The sequence below is a fragment of the Haliaeetus albicilla genome, chromosome 1, assembly GCF_947461875.1.
Source record: "Haliaeetus albicilla chromosome 1, bHalAlb1.1, whole genome shotgun sequence".
In the NCBI taxonomy this organism is placed as follows: Eukaryota; Metazoa; Chordata; class Aves; order Accipitriformes; family Accipitridae; genus Haliaeetus; species Haliaeetus albicilla.
Window position 1 is genome coordinate 82969159 of NC_091483.1, and position 25119 is coordinate 82994277.

Here is a 25119-nt window from a genome sequence, read left to right on the forward strand (position 1 = left end):
ACAAATATTGCTTGAATAGGAGCATGCATTTTGAGCTTTTAAATGTTGTACTTTGGGTTGCTGTGTATGCAGTAATTAAAGATGCTCTATTTTTAGCTCTGTGAAACTTCTGTGTTCTGACTTTTTGAACTAGCATTTTCTCCAAGGTAGTTAATGTGCACTGAAGACTATTCCTTGAATACTGTTGGGAGAGATGTTACCTGTTTAGATTCATTTTTCGGATATATGATTTCAAAATAATGTGAAGTTAATAGTTTGTTTTCTTTTGCCTCAGAATATTTCAGTGCTTTTTCAAAACAGTGTTCAAAAATGTTAATTGACTGAAGTGAAGACGTATTTCATTGTAATTTGTTGATCCAGCAGCAATGTATCTTAAACATGAATTTTCTTTTCAGTAAGTAATAGAAGGCATTTGCTTTTCTTTTGCAGATTGCATTCTCACAACACAGCAACTTTATGGACCTGGTACAGTTCTTTGTGACATTTTTCAGGTACTTTTCATTTAAGACACCTAAATGTTTCTCCTTTAGGAAAGATCTTTGGGTTTTGTTTTTCAGTATAGTGTTTGGGTTTCTGTTGTTTGGGTGTTTTTTTTAATTGAACATCCTGCTTAACATCACAGCCTAAAAAATGGGAATCTCTGCTATGTTTAAAGTATTTAATTAGGACATATGTCAAGAAAATTGTCTGCCCATCTTTGCAAATCTGTCTTGTCCTGTGCATGCAGGGAAAGGGAGGCTGGGGGTGGGGGAGGCTTTTTGAAATGGAGAAGTTACTTTTAAAATGGCATGGAAGACATCATCTGAGTTACTACATCACACAAATAATGTATGACTTAGAGAAATTGCAGATATTCACACGTAGTCAGACATGAATCATAAATTAAGGAAGTGATTTTGCAAAGAGTTAAGCATGGACTAATTTCAAACTCTTTAGGTGGCACCTTTTGGTTTTAAACCGAACTCTGAAAATCTGTCAAGTTAAATGCAAACATACGTTTCAACACCATTGAAGCCAAATAGCCTTCTGTCCTTCGTGAACTGCTTGGCAGAGTTCATTTCTTAGTGTGAACTGAATTAATGATTCCCTAGGAGTTGGAAACAACAGAAGCAATTTCAGTATTTGTTTCTTCTTCCATCCTCCAAAAAAGTCTAACCCTAACAAAGAGGTTAAATGTTTCCCAAAGCATAGCAGGCCATCTCTTTTAAGGTTTCAAAATCTAATGTGTTACCTTCTATTTTAGGAACTGTTAATGTTCCACAAATATAAACCAATACTTGATCAATAAGGAGAACTCCCCCAGGAGGGATATGCATGGAGTAAACAGTACTCCAGATCTTACAACCTGTTTTAAAGTAGGCAATATTATGCCCACTTTAAAATGAGCAGTGGGAATAATATCTTGCTTTAGATTTCATGCTAAATTTAATTAAAGCAAGGAGCTCCAGATGGATCCTTCAGACAAGTGGTTTATATCATTTTTTTTTTTTTTTTTTTTTTTTTAGTACATAGCTTTTACGGAGTGGAGTGTGCTTTAATGCAATCCCAGGTAAAAAGCAGGCTTGAAGCATCACCTTGCTTCCATTGGTATGGAGTAAATGTTTACTCCTGGATCAGACTTCAGCATTTGTTCTGCTGAATCCATCACAGTCAAGGTCTTCCATAAAAATCTTTGTGGCAGGCTAATTACTTATAAGGAGAATGAAGAGGGAAGCAGTTGGTTCCTGAGTTTTAATGGCATGAGACCAATCCTCGCTTTAAAAACTATCCATTAGTTCTTTACAGACCCAGACCCACCTGCGGATGAGAGTTCAAAACTCTTCAATATGAGTGATTCCTCCAGTTCCGTTACTGGGAGAGAATCACAGTTTGAAGCAGAAGATATGTCCATTATGTATCTCAGTGAGCACGTGTAGCCGAAAATATATGTCCAGAAGTTAGGCAGATGGAAGATAGTCAACAGTGATTTTCCTTCCCTCCCTCCCTCCCTGCTATCGCATAGATCTCCTTGAGAATTAATGTTGCGATATTATTTAACATCCTAACGTGCCAGAGGAATAAGAACGTGTGTATTTGGGAGAAGACTGTTTATTGGTGTTTTCCAACTAAGCATTTATAATGTATTAAAAATTCTTCGATTCTTTGACTGTAACTACTGCTAAGTTCCTCTCCCAGTATATTTTACAGTCACTATAACTCGCTAAATAACCAGTGTATTAGAACAGCATGATTCATCTCTTCTCTTTGTAGGGGAAGCTATTGAAACGCTTGCATTTTTAATGCTCGAGGGTGCATTTCATAATTACAGTTGAATCCAAGTTAGACCATAAATAAGTAATATCTGATAGCCCCCTGTGATGTTAATGAGATACAGTTGGCTGAAAATTTGCACACTAAGTAGAAGCAATGAAAATGCTTTCTGCAAAGCCTAAAGACAGTTGGTAAAACCACCTTTGAGATACAGGCCACCTCCGACTCGAAAACTGAGATACTTACCAATTCTTTGAACGTAATAGACACAAAAAGAGACCTTGTTCTGGCAAATGGATGTTTAGAATGGCTTTCTGCTAGCACGTTCAAGGGTCTTGCTTCATTTTGCCATTCTGCAGGCAATTTTGGAAGTTTTTCTGTGCCGGTGACGTCGTGGCACGTTTCCATCTTCTAGAAGGCACCTTCTCCATTTCATTGTAACCCCATCCTCAGTGTGGGCTTCTGCCCTGCTGCTGGAAGAAACAGCTCTGCCTTGAGCTGCCCGGAGAAACTGCAGGGAAACGGGCTTTAGATTTTCAGTTTCACTGCTGACGTTGGTGATGATTTAGGTCAAGTCAGTCCCTCCAACGGGCACTGGAGTGCAAGCTGGGTTGCCAGACTCCAGCACTGCTGAATTTATGGGGTATCGCAGGCTGGACTGACTATTTGAGGCACACAACGTTCCAGAGAAGCCAGGAACCTGGCCGTGCATTTTAACAACATCAGGCAGCGCGGAGCAGTACGAGACGTGACTGCTGGATTTGATTTCCACTTCATTTAAGAGCTGGGCTACTGTGGGTCAGAGGGGGGTCCGCCTCACGTTTCGAGGTGCTGTTAGACTTTCGGAGCTCCTTCTGGAGTCAATGTTCAGCATGAAGTCAGGTGCGTGGCTGTATGTTACCTTTATTTTATTTTGCAACACGTTAACGTTTTATTTTAAGCTAAGAAAATGTCAGTGGGTAAAGGTTGGGTAGAACAGTGAAGTTACGGGGTCATTAATATTGAATTATAATTGGAGCCATGGGAGAAATGATATTCTAACCGTTGTTAACCTTTGCAAAGCTAAATGAATTGCAAGCAAACTACAGGGTTTTTTTCTGTTTCCTCCTCTGCTTTTCATAACATGGCTCTTTAATTTACAGATCTTGCTGTTGTCTTTCAGCAGGTAGTTTGAGCTATTCTGACAGTATCCAGTAAACATCTTTATTAGCATCTGTGCTTCCTTGTCTTCCAAAAAGTCTATGCATGCCACCACACCTATCTGTAACATGTATTTCTCACCAGTGTACTTTTGCATACAGATGATGTGAAAATATTTATTATTTTGAATATTTGCCCTTCTAAACTCATATTGCTCACCAATTATCCTTTTTCTTTCTTTTATTTTTTAAAAAAAAAGTGCACCTGTATTTCTTCTGTGCTTCTCTGCTTTATTGGCCAGTTCCGTAGAGATTTATAAGAGGCCTATTAAGAATGGTTCGAATGAAATAAGGATGTGTAAGAAACAGCAGAACAAGAGTTGAAAGCATGGCTTGTATTCAAACTGGTGACACAGTTGGCTGTAAAGCAGTCGAGGATCATGCTGGTAGCCCTGCAACTAGTCAGGAGGAGACTTCTTGCTCCAAAACTAGGAGGGTGGCAGCAAGGTCACAGCACATCGCCGCTGCCGTTCCTTTTCCTAGTGCCCTAAGAAACTCAAAATGAGGAGATGGAGGTATTGACCAACAGGCTTGCCTAAAAGATCAGAAGTGTGAAGTGGGCAAAACTGAAGCCAAATAGTCCTGCCAAGGATGCTGTTGAGCCTTACAGGGTATAAAAGACCTATAAACCCTATAAACCAGGTTTGCTGTCTTTAGGAAAGAGACCAGGAGATGTGGTGAGGACCTGACAACCAGCATCCCTTGTCCTCTGTGTGGGGTGCAAGTGATGTTGGCCAAACCAGCTGGCCAATACATTTGGCATTTGAGGGTGTGAGAGTGTGAATGGGTATAATCCGTTTTTCTCTGAGGCTTTGTGAACTATAATCACCTTCAGCCCGGAGAATGTTCTGGGGAAACCTTATTGCGGCCTTTGAATACTTAAAGGGGGCTTACAAGATAGATGGAGACAGGCTTTTTAGTAGGACCTGTAGCAATAGGACAAGGGGTAATGGTTTTAAACTAAAACAGGGTAGATTCAGAGTAGATATAAGGAAGAAATGTTTTAGGATGAGGGTGGTGAGGCACTGGCACAGGTTGCCCAGAGAGGTGGTCGATGCCCCATCCCTGGGAACATTCCAGGTCAGGCTGGACGGGGCTCTGAGCAACCCGATTGAGTTGAAAATGTCCCTGCTCACTGCAGGGGCGTTGGACTAGGTGACCTTTAAAGGTCCCTTCCAACCCAAACCATTCTATGATTCTACAGTTCTGCTCTATGAGCTTAGTTACACTGATTTACCATAGACCTCTGATGTCTTCTACTGCACTTCTGTGACCTCACGTGCACAGTTCACCCCATTTCTTGACTGCTGTATGTCTCATCTTTCATATCTGCCCTTGAAACATCCTTTTAGGCGTGTTCAACGCTGACACTCTCTAGTCCCATCGTAGTCTTACGGTGATGGTTAGAGAAACGGGTTTATTTCACAAACAGAACAAAAGTTGCCGGTTTTGTGTTTTCATGGTGGCATATGAAACATCATGTGCCTCTACTAAGGTCTGAATATCAGAGAGTGTAATTTTAGTTTGGTGCAAATAATTGGACTTGTTCCTCAGGAAGACTTTCGAGGGAGTGGTGTTTGTCTCCGTACAAGAGTCAGGCAGATGGTTTAATGTGCTGTATATTATTTTTCCTGGCTGTCAGCATTTGCCCAGTGTTTTCAGTAAGTGGGAATGGCCTGTTGCAATAATTCAAATCTGGAGCTGTGCTGCAGATATTTTATTTACTCTTTTTGCTTATTAAATAATTTCTTACTGCAGTATAAATGGCAGTACTAAATATGTGCCTAAAATACAGTCTGAATTGCCTCCCTGCCCCCCTCCCTTATTTTTTTGAGGAAAAGGGAGAGCTTGGGAATATCTTCACACTAGTTCTAACAAGATGAAGTTTTAACAGTTTCAGCATCCATGACTTCCTTCTTTCCATGTTGTCCTCATCACTCCTTACTTCTCCCTCCACAATGGTCACATGTGGACCAGAGCGGTGAGGCCATTTGGTCTCTCCTCCGTTAATTAGTCCCATCGTTATCTCTGCTCATTTATGCTTTTGGCCTCTAAAGTCTCCTGTGACAACGTAGCGTTTTGGGGTGTGATACAAGCACTTTGGGTTTTTAAACCTTTATTGAGTGGGATTTAGTTTATAGCTTCGATACCTTAATTTCGGTTTCTGTGTGTGTTGTCGGGGTTCTTCTCCTAGTCTGTGGAGGTGATGGACACCAAAGAGCGGTTTGGTTACCAGACGTAGGTGTCCACTTTAGGGTGAGCCATACAGCTCTCCACGGATCACTGACTGTAACTCATTTCGGTATTTCTCATGAGTTGACTTGACAAGATGATCGGGTTAGTGCAGAGACTACAGAAGAGGAGAACTGGCAATGGAAGGAGTCTACTGGGCCAACGCCATGCTTGGTCCCTGGGCCCGCTCACAGCTACAGCCTGCTCGGCTGTCCCTGCCTTCAGAGTAGCTTGTTCTCCTGCCTGAAAAGAGTATGAGGGAAAAACCTTCAAATTACAGGTCAAAATAACGCTGATTTCCATTCCAGTTTCATCACGTGCCCCATGATTTTTGCTGTGTTTACTTCAAGCTCCATCTTCTAGACCTGCAAGACAACTTCTTCCCTTTATTTGATGTTACGCCTTTTGTGATAGCACAGAAGGACTTGCAAATCCGAACCCTAAAAAGCAAAACAAAAACAAATTAAAAAACCCCAAACAAACACACACATTAATACCTGCTTTCCCAAAAGACCTCAACCCTCTAGTTAGATTGATCTTGTGTTTATGGGAGCTGCCACCGTTTTACAGGGTGTCAGCTTGGTCGTGCTAGCCAGTAGGTAGATTTTTAAAACAGACACAAAAGAAAAACAGTACCAACTGCCGCAAACACGATGGGTTGTGGCTTGTTAAACCTCGGTGCCATCTTCAGCGGAAAGATAAGGTCGTTAATCTGTAGATCAGATCTGTTGGTTTGCTGTTGGCTGCAGATAGCTCTTTGGCAAAGGCCAACCATGCAAACCCAGTGCACTGCTTCAGCGTTATGTACTTGTTCCAATTATTTTGAGGTTTAATGCATCGAGTACTTAAAAATGTGTCCTATAACTCTCCAGCATATTAAAATGTACTTTTAAATAGCACTTAAATAGCTTCCAATTCATCAAAATAATTTGGGATGTGTTTCTAGTAATCATTGCAGTGCTTTCTGAAATTATTAAGTGACCTATATACGTTAAAGCATATTAGTATTGAAGCTGCTGTATATTTTGGCGTTTAAAACTGCCATTTTTTACTAGCAATTCTGATGTTGATAAACATTGTAGGAGAGTTTAATAATTGGGCCCTAATACACCAGATGGATTTTCTTCTCTCCTTGTGAGAATGCATCATATCAAAGTGCTGATGAAGTTTTCCAGCCATTTAAAAATGAAGGTACTTGCTTGGAGAGCTTTAAGGATACCTCGAGCAGAGAGGATATCCTTTCTGCTATGAAAAGGAGCTTAGAGTACAGAATAAAACCAGACGAGGTGTTTTAAGTTCAGATTTTTGTGTCAGGGTGGGAATACCCTATGGTATAAAGAGCGCCGAAGGCTTATGAGCTAACTATTAATGCACGTGTTAAGGCCAGCTGAGGGGAGATTACTTACAACCATGTTGCTCATTTATTGTACTTATATAAGCTAGTAAATAATTAAGAATTACTTAATTAAGCTATTTATCAAATAGAATATTGTCCATAAAATGTAAATGTAACTTCTCCCTGTATTGCAAGATTTATGCTGCATAAGTATAAACTTTTATAACTCGTATAGGCCAACGAAAGCTGCGTTTGGTAGAACCTGACCCCAGTGAGGAGTCGTGTTCAAATTTCCCTGGGGTGAAAAACTCTCCGGGGGTGTTAGAAGTCTCCAGGTGGCTCTTTTTCCTTCCCATCTGGTTTCACGTCTGAGTTTTCTGGTTTCCTCTTTTTCTCTTGGAAAAATTGAACTGCTCTCAAACTGGACTTATCATTGGCCTTAGGAAAATGGAAATCCAGCAGCTGATAGTTGAGGGACAGCTACTGGATGTGCTGCTTCGCCTGTACGTGACATTTGCAAGACTGCGCTGGGATGTTACAAGCCCAAGAACATTTCTGTCCCCTCTACCTTCTTTTCAGAGAGCTAGATGAGGCAAAATGATAAAAAAGCGTTGTTTGAGATGGGGGGAGGTATAGAGGGGTGACCTGAATGAACAGTGTGGATTTGGGGGATGAAGGAGGCTCTTGGTGGGCTATTATTTTTGGAGGAGAAAGAAACAGAAGGAAAAGGTAAAGCAAGTCCTGCAGCAAAGGTTTATTTTTAAAGCCATTTGGAAACGGGTGGATATTCATAGCTGGCAGAAAGATCGCTGAGGCTGTTCAGGAGAGAGCAGGGCAGAGCGTGGCATTTGACCAGGACTCTGCTAACCGTAGACATTTACTCCAAATCATTTTCCAACACGGCTCTCGTTCCACACAGCTGTTTCTTTCCACTGCTTCCATATTTACACAGTTGCTTTCCAAGACAAGGTATGGAGGAAAAAAAAAAGCTTCTTTAAAGCTACTGATGTGAGGATAGGTCTTTTTAACTTATTTCAGGATGGTTTAGGCTGAGTAAACCCAGCAGATAGATCTTGACTTCGCTCTACCCCCAGGGCTCTTCCAGCAGGTGATGGACTGCAGCCCAGCAAGCAAGCGCTGCCTTTTATTCCTCCCCGAGTGCTGCCAAGGGGAGGTAGTGCAAGGGGGAAAATATATTTCCTTAGTGATTTTATAGCTTTTGTGGGTATTTGCTGCCTCCTTGTGACGGTACAAAGATGTATGGTGCTGTTCCTCTGAAATACAGGGTACTGTGGTGAGTGTTTTAGAAGGAGTTTTTATTAGTCCTTAATTGTTAATTCCTCTCTGTGCTTTCTTCAGAAACTCTTGGCTGTGGTGCCAGAAGTGAGGCAGGCAAGAGAAACCCGTGAAAGACTCTGGCACATACAGTCTTATGCAATGTTGCATTTTGGAAAGGGGATTTAATATAAGGATCAAGGTGAACCACTCTAGCTCTCTTCCCCAAGGGAGTAAATGAATATGTAGGGAGAGGCCGTGTTCAAATCAACCAAAAATAAGAGGTCCGTCCCTGGCGTTTACAACTCGCTGAGGTCACGTTTTTCCTAAAAAGGAGCCATCCTCATAGGAGTTCAGCATGTTTTGACATGTATCTTCGGTTCGGTGTGTATGGTTCTGGTGCTGTCTGTTAAGACACGTGTGAATTAAGGGTCACCTACAGAAAGGTGGGGATCTCATTCACTTTGCTGGTTGTGCATGGCACAAAGCAGCTTCATCTGTACGCCTGACCTCTCGAGAAACACCTCCTGAAGGTAAATTTCTGTAAAATGGGTCTTTATAACACAGAGGTGCTGGAGATTGAAGAAGCATCTGACCTTTTTCCTCTGCCCTTTGGACGTCCATCTCCTTTCCCCAAATAAAGGGGTGTCGAGGAGGTAGACTCGGACAAGCCGTGGCTGTAGGCATTGCACCTAAGCTGCATCGAAAATGCTTTATCCTGAGATGAGACTTCTCGCTGGAGTCGCGACGTGGGCGCGATCGCCTGGCAGGCGTTGCGCTTTGGCAGCCTGTCCTAGGGACTCCTGCAGATGTTTTGAATATTGTTGTTTTCATGGTTGAATTATATGTGGAGCCAGGAACAGTTTTCCCCGCTGCCTTGAAGATTTTGGTTTATTTCCACCCTCCATTTGTACATTGGTGTTAAAATGTTACTGAAAACAAAGCAGACCAAAGATTTAGCTCATGGTCTTAGCTGTGCTGGTTTTGCGTGAATACGTTTTGGATTTTTTTTTCTCTTCAGGGAGCACTGTCCTCCTTGGGCTTCAGAGATAAAGCAAATGTTGCACCTTAGAAAGACCTTAGGTTTCTTTGAGGAAAAGGGAGCTTAAAGAAGAAAAAAAAGCTTACCAAAGCCATTGAGTAAATGTGGTGGCATTCATGCTGTGGGGAGCTAACAGGAGTCCCAAGATAAATGTGGGCACTCGAAAATTTTGCTAGTCCATCATTCACTTGTGCCTGTTCAGGTGTGGCAAAAGTGAAAATCCATCTAGTCCAAACGTGACCTTGTCCAGGAGAGAAATACTGTTCGCAGGTGGTACGAACCGTCTGCTATTGCGCTTAATACAGCGGCAGGGAGCTTCGGGAAAGAAAGGGAAAGCTGAAGGTATGAAATCCTTAATCATCAATAATGCATATTAGCTTCTTTACCAAAATAGCAATTGAAGATTTAATGTATACGCTTTACTAGTTAATGGGGGCACATTGTTTTTTACTGCAAAAGTCAGTAATAAACCAGTACCTCTCAAAAAGGAAAATGAAATAGCCGCTAAAAGGGCTTGTCTAAACTGTTTGTGTTTGCAGAAAAATGGCCAGGCTTTTACAGTGAAATGATGTCAGATTTTAACATTTAGAGAAAATGTGGGGGAAGTGATTTGGAATACATACCTCTTAAAATGAAAAAGGCCAAACAAATCTCTCCATGATCCTGCTTAAATTTATAAAAAAATAGGCACCGTAGGAGTCTTTAAAAGCTGTGCAGACGTTTTAATGCTGAAGTCACACAAGTGCCAATTTTTTAATATCGTATACTGTATGATAGTAAAACATATTTCTGTACATATCTAAGCTTGAAAAATATAATCACATTGCCTAATGGCTGCTCCTTGAGTGTTTGGTGCTCGATCACATGCAGTTTTCATAATATATAGGCTATGGGTAGTGATATGTAATCAGGAGCAGGCTCTCCTCCTTCTGCATCTCGGGGAATGGTTCCTGCTGTCTGTCCTTTTCTTAATGATAAATACTTCCACATCTTTGCATTACTCTCTGCTAAAGAATTTGCCGCTGTAAAGTAGGATTCCCAGTTGCTGAAGTAGTGCTTGAAGGACAAAATCTGCGGCCCCTCACAGCTCGTGTAAGGCAAACGGCGCGGCATTTACGGAGAGAGGGAACAGCAGGGAACCGGTGGGGTGAGATGAGATGCCGTCCATCAGCATAAGCTGTTTTTTTTCAGTCAGCAGTGCAACAGTGGCTTCATGTCCAAGTAGAAGAGGTCGTCATCGGCGTCATGGACGTTTGTATGAGTAGGATGGGAGAGCACGGTGGAAACCACAGCATTGTTTGGAAATAAGAAATTTGGACACACAAAGGATTGATTTTTGGAAGCAGCGCTGGATTTGTTTTCGAAGGCAGGGAGTGTTGAGTGGTCACAGTCTTTCTCCCACCGTAGTCTTTCCTGCGTGGCTGTGGGTCTCCACTGGGAGCCCCAGAACGGCGAGAACCGAGCCGTGCCCAGCGGCAGGGAGAGGGGCACGCCGGTTCCCCCTTCAGCAGAAATCCCTGTTCAAGCATACAGAGCACAGCGGTCGGCGTAAATAGTGCGCTTCAGGAAATAAGTCATCTATTCTGGTTAATCTTCCTTTAAGTGCTCACTTCAAATATACGCTAGAGCATGGGGAAGGAGGTTTGGAGGCATTTTCTCTTCCCCATCAGTGCGGTGCTTGATAAGAGAGGCTTTCACTGGGGTTCAGATGTACAAACGGAAAAATTTTAATCTTAGAAAGCTTGCTTGCCTTGAAGTTGCTCATTAAGTATTCAGTGTGATAAGATCATAACTGTCAATAAAGTCGGCTTTTATTATTATTATTATTATTGTAACTACTTTTTGTTAAATCTGCTTCTTTGCATTTTCCCAAGCAGCTGATAAATCTATTAATCCTTTTCTCCTCTTTAGATTTAAGGAAAGCAATATAGATTTGAGGAAATCAAGAAATGCCTATAGTTCTGCAACAGCCAGTTAAAAAGGATCCAACTACTATACGCTTAATCAATTTTCTCTGCTTTTTTCAAGGCTTTTCTTTTTTGGGTTATCCTCTCACTTTAAGTATCGCCAAAGATAGTCAATACTAGCTTTTCCAATTTGATTAAATCTTTTGGCCTTACTGTTCCGATTTCCTGGTGAAAATCGGTGGATGTCATGTAAGGAGGTCAAATAGGTAACTTTGGAACAAGTTTTCTGTGAAAATACATGTACATCATTCCTCACCAGATGTCATGAGCACTGAACTGTGGAAGACACTTTGCACGGCTGTATTATCTTCAGTCAGAGTACTTCTAAGTATTATATGACCATTTAGTCTAGTTTTTTTGATTTGCTAGAGTTTTTCAGCTGCCGTTATGTTATGAACAAGGACAATAAACTATTTTTATTTTTTTTCCTTTACAGTTGTTTCCTGTCTTTGCTCCTGGTGGCAGCTGTGGTTTGGAAGATTAAACAAAGTTGCTGGGCATCGCGACGAAGAGAGGTTGAAATGACAAAATTGAATGCTATCTTTTAAATGACTTTTTATAGTTGTTCTCTCTTGTATTTATTCACATATGCATAGCATTAACCTTCAGTTAAGGATAAGCTCCACTAATCTATAAATGCTTCTGTTTGGGGATTTATAATAGTGTACTTTCGATTACAGTTTCAGTGACAAATGATGCTATTTTAGTATCCTGATGCTGCAGTTTCTGTGAAGCACAAAAAAAATAGGGGTGAATGTCCTGCGTTCCCAGAACTCGTTTTCTAGAAGCGTAAATACAAACTGCAAATTAGGAGATTCTTTACATCTGTTTCAAAAGAGGAAGTTTCTGGGCTGAACCTCTGAACCACATTAGCTCCCGCTTTAATCTGTTAAAAACCAGGCTAATACCCATTTTCAAATTAAAAGCTTATCTAAATGTTTTGGGGTGATTGGTTTTGGGTTTGTTTTGTGGGTTTTTTTTTTCCCTCTGGAACATAGTAGTATAAGAGAAGGGTGGGAGAAGCCACCCACGATTTGGAAAGCTGTAGTGTGCTACTTTAAAAGGCAACTTCTAGTGCCAGAGCTTTCTCCTCTTCACGTAGCCAGGGACCATACCACTGTCCCAACCTTTTCTTGTTTGCAGCATGTAAAAAAATGTGTGCTTTATACTCCCCAAACTATAGTTCATCCTTGTTTATTATACCTGATGCATTTGGTGATTTTTTTTTTTTCACCACCCTTTTTTCCTGCTTCTCAATTGAAGCTAATTTCATGTTACACCCAAAGCACGCAGGGTGACCAAGGTAGGATGGCTAATGTGCTGCCCCTCAATAACATAAAGTATGTGTCCTTATTTCTCATTTTTAAGCACAAATGCAGAAATGTATAGTAGAGCCGTCTAGAGAAGCAAGTCCTGTGTGCTGCAAGGCAGACGACCACGTGTTCCTGCGGTTTTCTTGCTGTGGAAAGCACTAAAACTGTGGAAAGCAGAGCCCTGAATAATGTACAAATATAGCAGAGGTTAAGCTGGCCTGCACCTGGGATTATTTTTAGGAGCTTTGTCTTGTGCAATTTGTTTACTTGTATGCAAAATGAGAGAAGCCAGACTTTATTCAAGTGAGTTTCTGTATGTAAGTGTCTGTATGTCATCACCTGAGACCAGATATCTTTTCTGAAGGAATGAGGTGTGTTTCTCCCCTCTTCTGGATTTTAGGGTGAAATCTGCCCATTCCCACAGATTTTCCTCCCAGCTGTCCTCCTGGGATGAAGCTCTCGGCAGTTGCAGGCACCCAGCCGTGTAACTGTTCTATTCAAGGGTATTTTATTCATATGTAGTAGTTGATCAAGAGTATTCTGGGGATTAATTTTTACAGTGCTGAAATTCTGTGCAAGTGCCCATTTCTTACACATCTTTGGAATATCTGTATCTGGTTGTACTCCAGTGCAGTAGTGGGAATAGTATAAATTTATTTAATCTGAAGGATCTCCTTTCTAATAATAAAGCAGGATGATGTCTGATAACTCTTTTCCTCTTCTTCCTCTTTCTGCTTCAGATATTTTTACTCTTACTAGTGAACTCAATCAAATGCATAATATACTCAGTGGTTTTCAAACAGATAACCCTTAATCTTTGAAATAATTTAAGTCTTTGAGGTCTTTCCATATTCTCTTTAAAGGTAGATAAATTTTGACTAGGGCGGCTGGTTTTTTGTCTTCTCATTTTCTTGGCAAGAAAGTAAGCTGGAGTCAGCGTAACGTTCACAGTTGGCTCCTGGGGTTAAATGTTATCTAGGAATGTATGAGGAATATAGACTGAGCAGTAAATACCGTGCTTTGGAGCTCAGTTAAAATATTTTAGCAGTGGCCTAAATGAAAAATGTCTCTATAAATTAAGTTACTTTCAGTCTGATGCATGTTTTAAGGAAAAAAGCTGGAGTACTAGCAACATACTGCCGTGTTTTAGTCTAAACTCAGTTTACATGTGTGGCTGTTTGACGGGCAGTTCATCAGCGTGTTCTTTTCCTGGCAGATTCCTGCCTTTTGCTGTTACTTGTTTTGCTCCTTCTTTGCATCTAGTGACTCTATCTTGTAGTTCATAGATCTCTGCTATTCCATTCCTCTTTTGTTAGAAATACTTGTAAAACTTGAGGAAACTCTTTTAAATATTTGCCATGCCATTATTAGATACACTGATAAAGACAGTCTCCAGAAACAAAAGGCTGCCCAAAAGTTCTTTGACTTTTTGATATTATCTAAGATGATTTTATAGCTTGCAGGATTTTTTATTTATTTGGACTCTCAATAAATCCTATCAAGGCTCCCTTTAAACATTAGTAGTTAAAATAATGATTGATACAATACTGCAAGTTTTAAGTGTACTCAAGTTTATCCATCTGTTGTTCTGAAGATGACTTTGAAGCGTGTGACTTTTAGATTTGCCATTCTTCCTTTGGAAGCGGCTGTTCTCTTTGGTTTTCTCCATTACCCTTACAGGAGTCTTGGATGACAGAGTTTGCAGGCTGGACTGGGAGACACAGATTTTGTTTTATTGCTCCCCCCCTCTATAAACGCTGACGCAGTTGATGGAGACCACCTCCTCCCACCGTGTTACAACTTAGAGGCAGGACAGAAGGAAAGGTGATTAAGCAGCAGTGGCAGGACACCCAATTAAGGCAGCATATTGTAAGCTTTAAGTTAATGTATGCTGCAGCCTTGGAGGAAGATACTCCTCTGGTTTGGGCTATATTTTTAGAAGGAGTCAAGTTACAGTCACCTGTCTCCCGTGGGTTGTGCTGTAGTAATTCTGCGCTTGTTCTCTAATCTCAGCCCAAAAGTAAGTAAAATATAATGCAATCTGCAGGTAATTCCCAGCTATCAATCACTTCTGCTTCCAATATAAGCATTGCAAGTGCCTAACTTCTTATCGCAGTGCAGAGTGAAAAGTAGATAGCTGAAGCTTAATCTGAGATATGTATAGGACAGAAAAGGGAGCGCGTTGAAAGGTCTAGTAGTCAAAATTATGCAGACAGTATTGCTTGGAAAATGTGCTGGGAGAAGTTGTACAGCTGTGCTTGGTGTATCACGTTAATGGAACAGAGCAGCAGCATTTGGCTGAAACTAAATTTGCATTACTCCTCACTAAGAAAGCAGTGTACTACAAATCCAGAATCTACATCAGGATCTTGTAAAATATGTAAGATTCTCCTGATTTTTTTAATTTTTTTTTCATTTCTACAGCTACTCCTCTCTGACCAGCTGCTTGCGCATGTCAGTGCTGATGTTCCTCAGCCTTCTGGCTAAAGGGCCTTTTGGGTGTGCAAACACGGCGTAGCAAATGTATAATTGTAGGAAAATGAGTCTGGAGCACTGAGCAAAAGTTCAGGACTTGCGGAGTATAAAACTTGACCTGAAGTAAAAGTGGGAACAATTTGTGTCATATCAGGCATGGAGGAGATGGGGTTGTAAATTGTGTGTTTATTCCCTCTCCAGTGAACACCAAGTTTAAGTATCTTCAGACATCTTAAAGAGGGAAAATGGAAATAAAAAGGCAGCTTTTATAGGAGGCTTAGGATGAGGTGAATGACATTAGGAAATAGGCATAGGAAACCTTTCTGTCTTGTCTCTAGAAAATGACATGTTAAATGTATCAAGGTGGTAATAGAGAATAATGCACAAAATACGAGAGTGGCATTAGAAATTTAATATGCTCATCTGCTGGCGTGAATTTTCTGTCCAATTTTTTTTATTTTAGCATCCAAATCCTATTCTCTTCATCTTCAGTCTGCTTCATCTTCTACACTTTGAGCGAGAAATAGCTCCTCTTAACATTTCCAGCAAATGGAGCGTGGATAGTGATTTGGCCGACCCAGTGTAACTGTCTGCGTGAGGGTCAGCTGGATCACTCTCCGTGCCCCATCAGGATGAGTTCGGAGCATCAACACCAAGCACGTACAGAGATAACTAAATTTGGGTGTCTAGAGCTCAACTGCAGCCTTAACATACATAAAATTGTCTACATTTTGCCTCCTTTCTTGCCAAGACTATCCAGGACTGAACGTTTTTACTCTTGTGCACTGCCCAACTTATTCAGGATGGGGTTTTTTTGTATTGATTTACTGCAGGGATTATCCTTCTCCTCCCTGACCTCATTGCTGAAACCTTTTTTTCTCCCAAGTGTATTCAAAATGTAGCAGCGCTTCTTTTTTTCACTGGCATCCTCCGCTGTAACATCCGTGAACACTGAATACCATTTAGGCAGGTGGATTTCTGGGTTCATTTTTACAGCAAAGACTTTCCAAGGGATGCGAGCAGTGTATTATTTATTGCTCTGCCTTCATTTTCTTCCCCTTCCTGCTCTCACTTGTTAGTATTTCATTCATCTCATATCTTCTCTCTCAGACTGTGATTTAGGGCATCCTTTGTCAAAGAACAGGATTCAGGATTGGAATATTTTCAAACTGTAACTGTAAATCAGGGTCTTCATCGCTATCTAGAGTCTCCAGTGGTGGTTCGGAAGGATCTGGTATCAGCCTTATGCGGGAACATTAAAAGGTCAGGCTACAAACGTCCCTAGATTTGAGCAGTCCCAGGTGCATTGGAAGGCTTGTAAGAAATGAGATGTGCTGGTGCCGAAATTTGCTGCTGTATTCTCCGAGCTCCCAGCAGTCGTTTGACATGTAGACCTTCTTGTTCGATAGCACCAACAGCCTTATTCGGTGTCTGTCAGCTGAGAAAAAAATATGAACTTGTTGGTGTAGTTTGTAGAGGAAACACGAATTGGAGGAGTGAGAAATCGTGGCAAGCAGATAACTTCTAAGGAGGTCTAGATTCCATGGTTAGCATACTCAGTTGTCTCATTACAGTGTGAAACGTAAGCCTGCGTATGTATTTTTTAAAGAGGTAAGGTGGGTTTACTTCCCAGAACACCTATTCCCTGGACAATAGACTGAAATGATGGTGGCTGTAGTGATTTAATGACCGTACGTAAATTCCCAGTTTCTGCATTTCTAAGGAGAGTAATAAAATAAGCATAGCGTTAGTATTATGTGTAGCCTGTTATTGGAGTACTGTGTCCACTCATCTCAGCAATGTCTTGGGTGTTACAGATGGTACAGAACAACACTGCAAGATTAATTTGTTATCTGGAAGATAAGCGAGAGACTAAAGCGTCACAAATTACTCATTTTATCCAAGGAAGAACATATTGAGATTTGCTGATGTGAGTCAGTGTCTGTGAAAAGGAATCATAGAAGATTCATGATGGGATGAGGGTCTTCTTAAACGATCAGCCAAAGGCATAACACCCAGTGTCTGCAGCTGGGGGTAAAAAAAGTCAAAAGCTGTTTTGTTTTTTCTCCTCTTTTTAATGGCAAGAGTAGCAATGCCAACTTTTTTTTTTTTTTTGGAAGCTTGGCTCTCAGAATTTGAGTGCTTTTGGAATGATCTTTTCTAGGTCAATCACACAGTGCAATTTGGTAGCTCGTACTATGCAAGAGGTCAGATCAAATAATTGTAACTTTCCGCTATCCCCAAATTTAAAATCTATGAATGGGAACCAACTCATAGTGCCTGCAGGCTTTTTCCAAAATACAGACACTGCGTGCTCTCTACAGTGATCTGTGTGGCTTTGGTCACCAACTGAAGGAAATTGTAGCAGAAATAAGAGATGCCCTGAAAAGGAAAAATATCCCAAAATATTAACATTGACAAGAGATTCCAGCTTAGGGGGAAATCGATGGTCCGTTTTAGTTTGAACATGCTACTGTCACTTCTGTGCCTAATTGAGCTCATCTCTGGTTGAACTTGCAGATGGATAGTTACAGCTGACCATTCGTAGCTTTAATATGTCCATGCAGGACATCATATCAGGTTGGCCATCGCATCCGCAGTGTTGGCATCCAACTGAGCTCTTCTCACCTAGTCTTTAGTGGTGTTGCCGCTAGAGAATTAAGTGGGGTTTAGTATATCCAAAAAAACGCAACCGTTGGCCAGCGTTTGCGATGATGAAGCTAGACTATCAAGGCTAGCTCTAGGAGAGGTCAGCCTCGTTTGAAAAACCCCACAAGTGCATGTGTATTGAAGCTGTTGTCGTTTCAGACTCCTAGGTCTCTCTCTGATGATAGGAATCAGCGGCACAGGTATCTAATTTAGCTATTTGGAAAAATCAGGGAGAAAAGCAGTGTTGTGTAATTATGCTAGAAGAGCTCTAGTCAATCAAAGGTGCACTCTGCTATTGTGTAATTATCTGGTATTGGTATGTATTTTGGTCTGCATGGACTACGTGCTCCTGGTCTTTTAAAAAATGATACCTTATTCTTATTAAAGGTCAGGTTTTCTGTGCCCCCCTACTGGGCATGATTATGATGAATAACTTACTTATCTTAATCAGCCCTGAATTAAATATCTTCTGTCATTTCAGCATGAGGCAGCTTCCCAGCAGCTTTGCTTTCTGGTTTGTTATAGTTTTGAAGTGTGGAAATGCCTGTTGAGAAACATTTGAACATTAATTCTCTTCTCCTCTCTCTTTCAACATAGCCTGCAAAGTCAGTTACAAAACTAATTAGCTAACATTAATATGTGCACTGCTCTAGGGGCTTAAAAACTTAATTTTCAGTGATGATGGAAGCATCGGAGAAAATTGTTTGTTTGTTGACTTACATGGTAGTTAATGTAATTGTAGCTAAATGCTTTAAATCACTTATTTCTGAGACAATGTGGCTCATCTTCGTGCAATATTTATATCTTGTACATTTATTTCTTGGCTGATGCCCCTCTTTATTTTGTAGGTAACTCCATTGTCTTGTCCCCTTTCCCCCAAGATCACCGAGTAACTATAACGTAAAGCAAAGGTTCCCACACCAGGATGTATATGTTACTTCAGAGTAACGCACGGTGATGCCTGAGCACCGTCAGCGCTGGCCACGCGGACGCACAGCTCCGTCTAGCTGCCATTGCCACCACCGCGGGGAAGGACACCTTCTCCAAAGGCCCTTGGGAACCCCGGGAGGGTGATGTCCCCTTCCCACGCCGGCTGTCGGCAGCCCGAGAGCTGCAGTTTTGGCAGATGTCGTTACAGGAGAGCTCTGGGACGAGTTCTCCGGACAAGGTTTTCTAAGTTAGTCGTGCCTGGAAATAGGTAGTTGATAGTTTACGTGCATACACAAATATGTATTTGGGCACAAATGGGATGAGCCACCTTCTGAATTCGAATGAAGCTCTTGCAGCATTTTAGGATGTGCAGGAGTAAGCTCAAAATGCCACTCTACCAGTGCAACCACTCTACCCAGTATGTTCTGGAAGGACAGGAGGTCCTCTGACCTCAACAAAATCGCTGTGACTTTGGTTAGCAAGCAGCCAAGTCAGGGCTAATCAGTCTTGCTGGGAGAATTTTGTTACCTTTTGCTCAGTGCATGCAGCGGGACCTTTAGATATTTGATTGGGTTTTGTGTTCTAGATGTGCAGAGCCTTGGAGGGAACATGTAAGAGGACTGACAGACTTGAATAATTTTGCAGAATTAATGCTGTTTAAAAGAGAGGTCAGGAAGGAGGAGACAACTTTGTTCTGTTTGTTTAGCTTTGGTTCAGGGGGATGAACAGCAACCGGAGTTGCTGAATCCACATTGGAGACAAACATCTTTATGCTCTGCATGGTAGAGCTCCACGTTTCGGCTTGAAACAGGAAAACCCCAAATATTCTGTTCTGCCCCAAAATCTTTGTTTTTTTCTAAAAGTCTTAAACAACAAGGGTACAAATTGGTTTGTTTCCTTATCTTCTTTATCTTTCTTCTCTTTCCGTGACACTGGAGCTGTTACTCTCATAGGACTCTCAGTTGTTTGTGAGGTCTCTGGCTTTTGGCCCACTGGACCAGTTTATCTTTGCAATGCAGACAGGGTGGTGGTTCAAAACACATAGCTGATTTCAGAGTCTCCTGGTTTTTAAAGTTGGCTATGGACAGCATGGAGAACGCAGCTGGTGATTTTCTTGTTCATAACAGAGTGAAGCTTGATTTTTTTCCGTGGTGGTACAGAAATACAGCAGCAGAGACCCAGTTCAGCAGGAGGTTCATCATAGTCTTCGCTTTGGAGCACCATCTCAAATTCATTGCAGCCTCGAAGGCTGTAATACGAATCCTCAAAGGATGACCTTTAATCGTACTTGTCTCATCAAATAAAGGAATGTGGAGCTTGCTCTATTGAAATATCTTCAGGAAAAGTTCCTCTAAAGCTGAAATGTTATCTCCTGAGGATGCCCAGAGTAGCTATACTTCTAAAAACAACAGCCTATGGGTCCAGAAAGATCTGCATTTCAGAAATACCTTGAGGGATTAGATCTACAGATTTCCTGGAAAAATAACCCGTTGAGAAGACTATTGCTCTTTTCTGGTTCCCCTTGTCAAAGTTTACCTCCTTTGACCATAGACTGGTGTAATGGTACCAGATGTTCCTGCAGATTCCCTGCCTGAATAGGTCTGGTCTGCTGGAAATAACTTTGCTCCCTTTCTTGTGGGGTCCTGCTTGCTTTGCTTTTACTCTACCTTAAAATGAAAGCTCATCCGTGCCCGTTGTTCCCTTAGCACACCCATGGTTTTTTGACTTTTCTACTTTTTTCCTTCTCATCTCTGTTGAAAACTGAGGTGAAATACTCATGTAAAAACTTGAGTTCATTGCAAATTCTAGGTAGCTGTTTTGCTTAGCTTTTTTTTTTAAAGCCCTTTTTTATAAGGAGCAAATAAAATCCAAAACGCGTGGCTTTCTTCTGGAAAAATCACCATCCTTTCATGGCTGAAAATATCAGAGCCCCATCCCGAAAGGTACCGTAGCCCCGTGCTCATAAAGACTCTGCAGGGGGCAGTTGCCGAGATGGATGGTAGCAGGATGGTTATACAGAGACTGGTGACTGCTTTATTATCGTGAATAAAATGTTCAGCCTTTTCTTGTCAGAAAACACAGCATAGGTTATATTAGTCAATTAACCTGGTAACCTGAATAGCTGTTTTTCTTTTGTGTGAGAGCTTGTGCTACTGCATGAAAAGGTTTTCCTCAGTTCCTCTGGCGGTTTGTCTCCCATCAGTAACACACTATTCATTTTGGATTATCCATTACTCAACGTGTATGAATTTCAAGAATCACTGGGATGAAACGCTGCATTTCTGCACCGTTTGCTCCTGGATCTGCACCTCTAGTCCTGGGCACTAGGAGATGAGCAACCTCGGTGGTCTTCCCACCTCCTTGCTCTTTTTCTCTTCCACTGTAGACTGTTGAGTTTGTTTATTTTCAGCTTCTCTTAGCATCTGGTTGACACCAAAACTTTCAGGCGTTGCTTCAACACTTCCCGTTCTGCAGTTGTTTCAACTTGCGGTTTTCTTGGATGGAGTTTTTCTACCGATAGTGGGGAAAAAAATCCCCACCAAAAATCAATGCAAATTAAAGTTGTGCAGGTTCTCACAGCTTGCTGTTACTTAAATATTAAAGGCCAGTGGTGTGTTCCAATACACGCTTTTTGATGTGTTTTTATTGTAAGCCTGTCAAACATTTTGCCCTTAAAATCCTCTTCAGACCTAAGTGATTTAAAGTATTCCCAGGTTGTCCTATTAATTGTGTGATCTAGAAACCAACGGTTTGCTTGAAAGAGTATTGAGGTTCATTATTTTAAATCTCACAAAGCCAATCATTAGCAATGAGGGTAAGCCTGGTTCTGGGGTATCTTGATGTTAACTGCTGCTGATTTCTAATGACATGCTCAACATCTTGGCTAGGGAAATGCCACGATTTCTCCCTTACAACAAATAAAATCTTTTAATTAAAATTTTGACACACCAAACAAATATTGAAGGATATATACGTGCACAGATTAAACAGGCACAGTGCGTGCCCTGGGGAAAAGAGTGACATTCTGGTTACAGAACAATTATTTCTCAAATTTATTCTTAATTTTGCGGGGGGGTGGGGGTGGAATTTGTAACATGACTTGTGCTACACCAGAAACTGATGTTAGGAAAAGGACGTTCTCCCTTAGGCATTTGCTGCTTTGGTGGCAGGTTGGACCTTTGGTTTTACCTGGTTTGGCCACTGTTATGCTGAGAGTCAGCTGGCTTTGGGACAACCCTGAAGGCGATGGCTTTTCTTGGCCAGTTCAGAAAACGAAGACAATAACACTGCTGTCAGCATTCCTTTTCCCACCGCTCATGTTGTAGCACATCTCTGCCTTTGCAACGCTGCTTGGGGTTTTATTTCTTGAAGCTACTATTGACTTCAATAGGAGTCATGTTGCCAAACTGCATATTTTCTTTAGTAAACTAAACTTCCTTCAAACAGCTAATAGCTTTTAGTTCGTAAGTCTCTTGGACGTCTTCATCAGGACAGCTTGTTCTTTGATTTTATAGCCATTAAACAAAGCGCTTTATGATAGCTGAAGGGGACAATTGCAGGAACAACAACCCAGCAATCTGTTTCACACTTGCTTTAGTCTGCAATCTGCTGGTGTGCTTTAAATATTCGAAAACTCCTCGCATTCTTTCACCCAAGTGTGAGTTAGACACAAGTTTGCTTGCAAATGCTTAGTACAGCTCCATTGGTATGAATTCGTTGGGGTTTTTTGCTTTGTGACTATCTACAATCTGCTCGAAAATGCTTCCCCCCCACCCTTTCAGAGAGTAAGCAAAACTTTACCACTTGCCTTTTACGGCAGTGAAATTTTACATGATTTTTATTCAACTGAGAGCCATAGAGGCTGATATACCCCCCCAAGATTGGTTGCATTGATCCCATCGTGCCTCCTTGCCTGAACCCCAAGCTCACAGAGACAATCTTCCAGTTTTCTACGCAAAAAAAAAAAAAAAACCAAAAAACCCCAAACTAAAAGATAACTTGGCAAAGAAAAGACCAGAGAAGGTTTATGAGTTCAAGAAAATGCTGATGTAATTAGCGTTGTCCAAACGAGTTGCACGTTGGATAGCAGCATCTTCCTTTTGCCTGTGTGCTGTGTCCTCTTCTGCTGTGCTAGATGGGAGTTATTTGGGGCACGCTGCATTTTGTGCTGTTTTCTTTAGCACTTTTTGAGTGCTGTAAATGATCAGTTAGGGCTTGGAGTGTCAAATTGCCCAAACTTAATGGGGAAATGTGGGTGGTGATGGTGGGAAGTATAGAGGGCATTTGGTAGTGGCTCAATCTTACGTAAAATAAGAGTGTAACTAGTATTGCTGTAGCTAAGTAGTAACGCTAAATGTGTAAAGCTGCATACAACAAGTGGTTTTAGGCAGTTGCTGCACTTAAGGGTAAGACTGCTGGTTTTCTACATGCTTTACAAAGTGTGTGCCTCTTCCCTTATTAAATAGGGGCACCGAGTCACATCAGACCCATTGCTTCTGGGAATTAGGGTTACGGCTTCTGCATCCACATATAGGTTTTGTAGCTTGCTGTTAGTATTAGAGATTAGCTGCTGAAGCCAAAAAGAAGCGTGTCCGTAGCTCAGCTAAAATTGAAATGCTCTTTCCAGCCCAGCCGTATAGGAAGTGTCTTTTTTTGTGTTAAAAAAAAGGGAGCTGCATCGTAATGCTTAAAAGCGCTTAAGAGGACAATAAAGAGATGTCTTGTGTCATGAAGGCTTGCAGAGGTTTACCCAGGAAAAGGTTTTCTATTTTAATAAAACATATTGCAGCAAGGACATGCTTGCCATTTGATACATTTGCTGCATTCAAAAAAGAAACAAACAATAAAAAAAGATGATTATTCAATAGGTGCCTGACAGCATTTTGCTAGTGCTGTTATAAAAAAATATCTAATTCTTTCTTACAGTAGTTATGTACTGCTGCTAGTTTAATTTTAAAACGGTTCCCACAAATCCTACGGAGTCCTGTCATGCCCTGGACAGGTGATGACAAACAACTAGGGTAACACAGCTTAAAAAGTAAATAACTGCTTTATGGAGACTTAAGCACATGTGTTTTCCCTCACAAACGAGTCAGGCTAAGACTGGGCACGTAGCTTTACTTGCAATAACTCGTTAAATTGTAGTAGCGTGAATATTTAGAATAATCTGTCTGTACTCTTAAGCCCGTTAAAACACCAGGAGGTTATTTTTCCATATTCATTGATATCCCTTTGTATTGGGTAAAACCTCTCAGATGCATGTTTTTTTCATCTTTGTGTTGGAACAATATGATGATAATATTTTTCTGTTTATTAAATTAGCAACTACTCCGTGAGATGCAACAGATGGCAAGTCGCCCCTTCGCCTCCATCAACGTTGCCTTAGAAACAGACGAAGAGCCGCCAGATCTCATTGGGGGAAGCATAAAGGTGAGAGCTGGTGCTTCAGGATGATCCTTACCGCAATTAATCAGGGATGCTTGTTTTAAACTGTGGTTAACGCAATAATCCCCAATTCTTTATTTGTTATATACCTGCAAGAAACCGTAAGTCCGGGATGGCCAACAGATACCGTTTTCATTTGCTTTTATCCCTTCAGGTATGCATTTACAACTTTTGGGCTGGTTTAGATAAAAGTTATACTGTGTGTAGGGTATGAGATTTTGTGTTTGCCTTGTTAGTTTTTATGCGTTGTAAATAGAGAAGAATGCGGCTTTACACAGTAGAACATTTGGCTAGAAATGGCTATAGGTGCTGCAAATAGAAACCATTTTTCTGTGATATCGCAAAGCAAACAGGAATATAATCGTGTCTCTGTACTGTAATAGTGTTAACATATTTCTGATTATAAATATATTTTCAAATACGTCTTGTGATGCGCAAATAGGAGTGTGGAGAAATTATTGTCTTACACCAGGCTGGCGTGTTCTTAGACACAACATGTTGTATTTTTAGGAAAAACATTTAAAAGGAGACTAATGAATTAAAGGATCTTTTTGATGTTGATGCTTTGGCTAGCAGACCTGTATACAAAAAGAAAAAATTAAGAACCCGAGAACACTGACTATTTTTGTTTCCTAAGGTAGCTGTTTTGTTTTGTTTAGACTTCAGTTTTTTGGAAGTCTTCCTCATTAGTCCAGGCACAAAGTTTCTCACCTTCTGTTACTGTGACAAGAAAGTAAGTTATGCTTTTCTATAAAAAACATGTGTATTTTAATTATTGTAAAGCACATGAAAACAATCTAACGCCAGAACTTCTGTTTGGGGAGTCTTGGCCTTAGTATCAGGAAATGCCACAATTCAGGTTGCCTGTATAGCTTTAGCTTTTCCTTATTTATGTGTGAATATAGTCTTTCACAGCAAGTTGTAACACTTTTTCCACCTGATTGGTGTCCTGCAGCATTTTCTGGGTGGACACTGCATAGAAGAAGCTTTTCAATATATTGTCTTA

At 41.0% G+C, this 25119-nt stretch overlaps 1 protein-coding gene across 1 annotated transcript in view; it reads left to right on the forward strand.

Annotated features, from left to right (window-relative positions):
* ATRN (attractin) overlaps window positions 1-25119 on the forward strand; it is a 154339-nt gene that overhangs the window by 110246 nt on the left and 18974 nt on the right. Inside the window, exons 25-27 of the mRNA XM_069796985.1 lie at window positions 430-491; window positions 11738-11816; window positions 23991-24098. Coding sequence (XP_069653086.1) covers window positions 430-491; window positions 11738-11816; window positions 23991-24098 — 249 coding nt within the window. The remainder of the gene's footprint in view (window positions 1-429; window positions 492-11737; window positions 11817-23990; window positions 24099-25119) is intronic.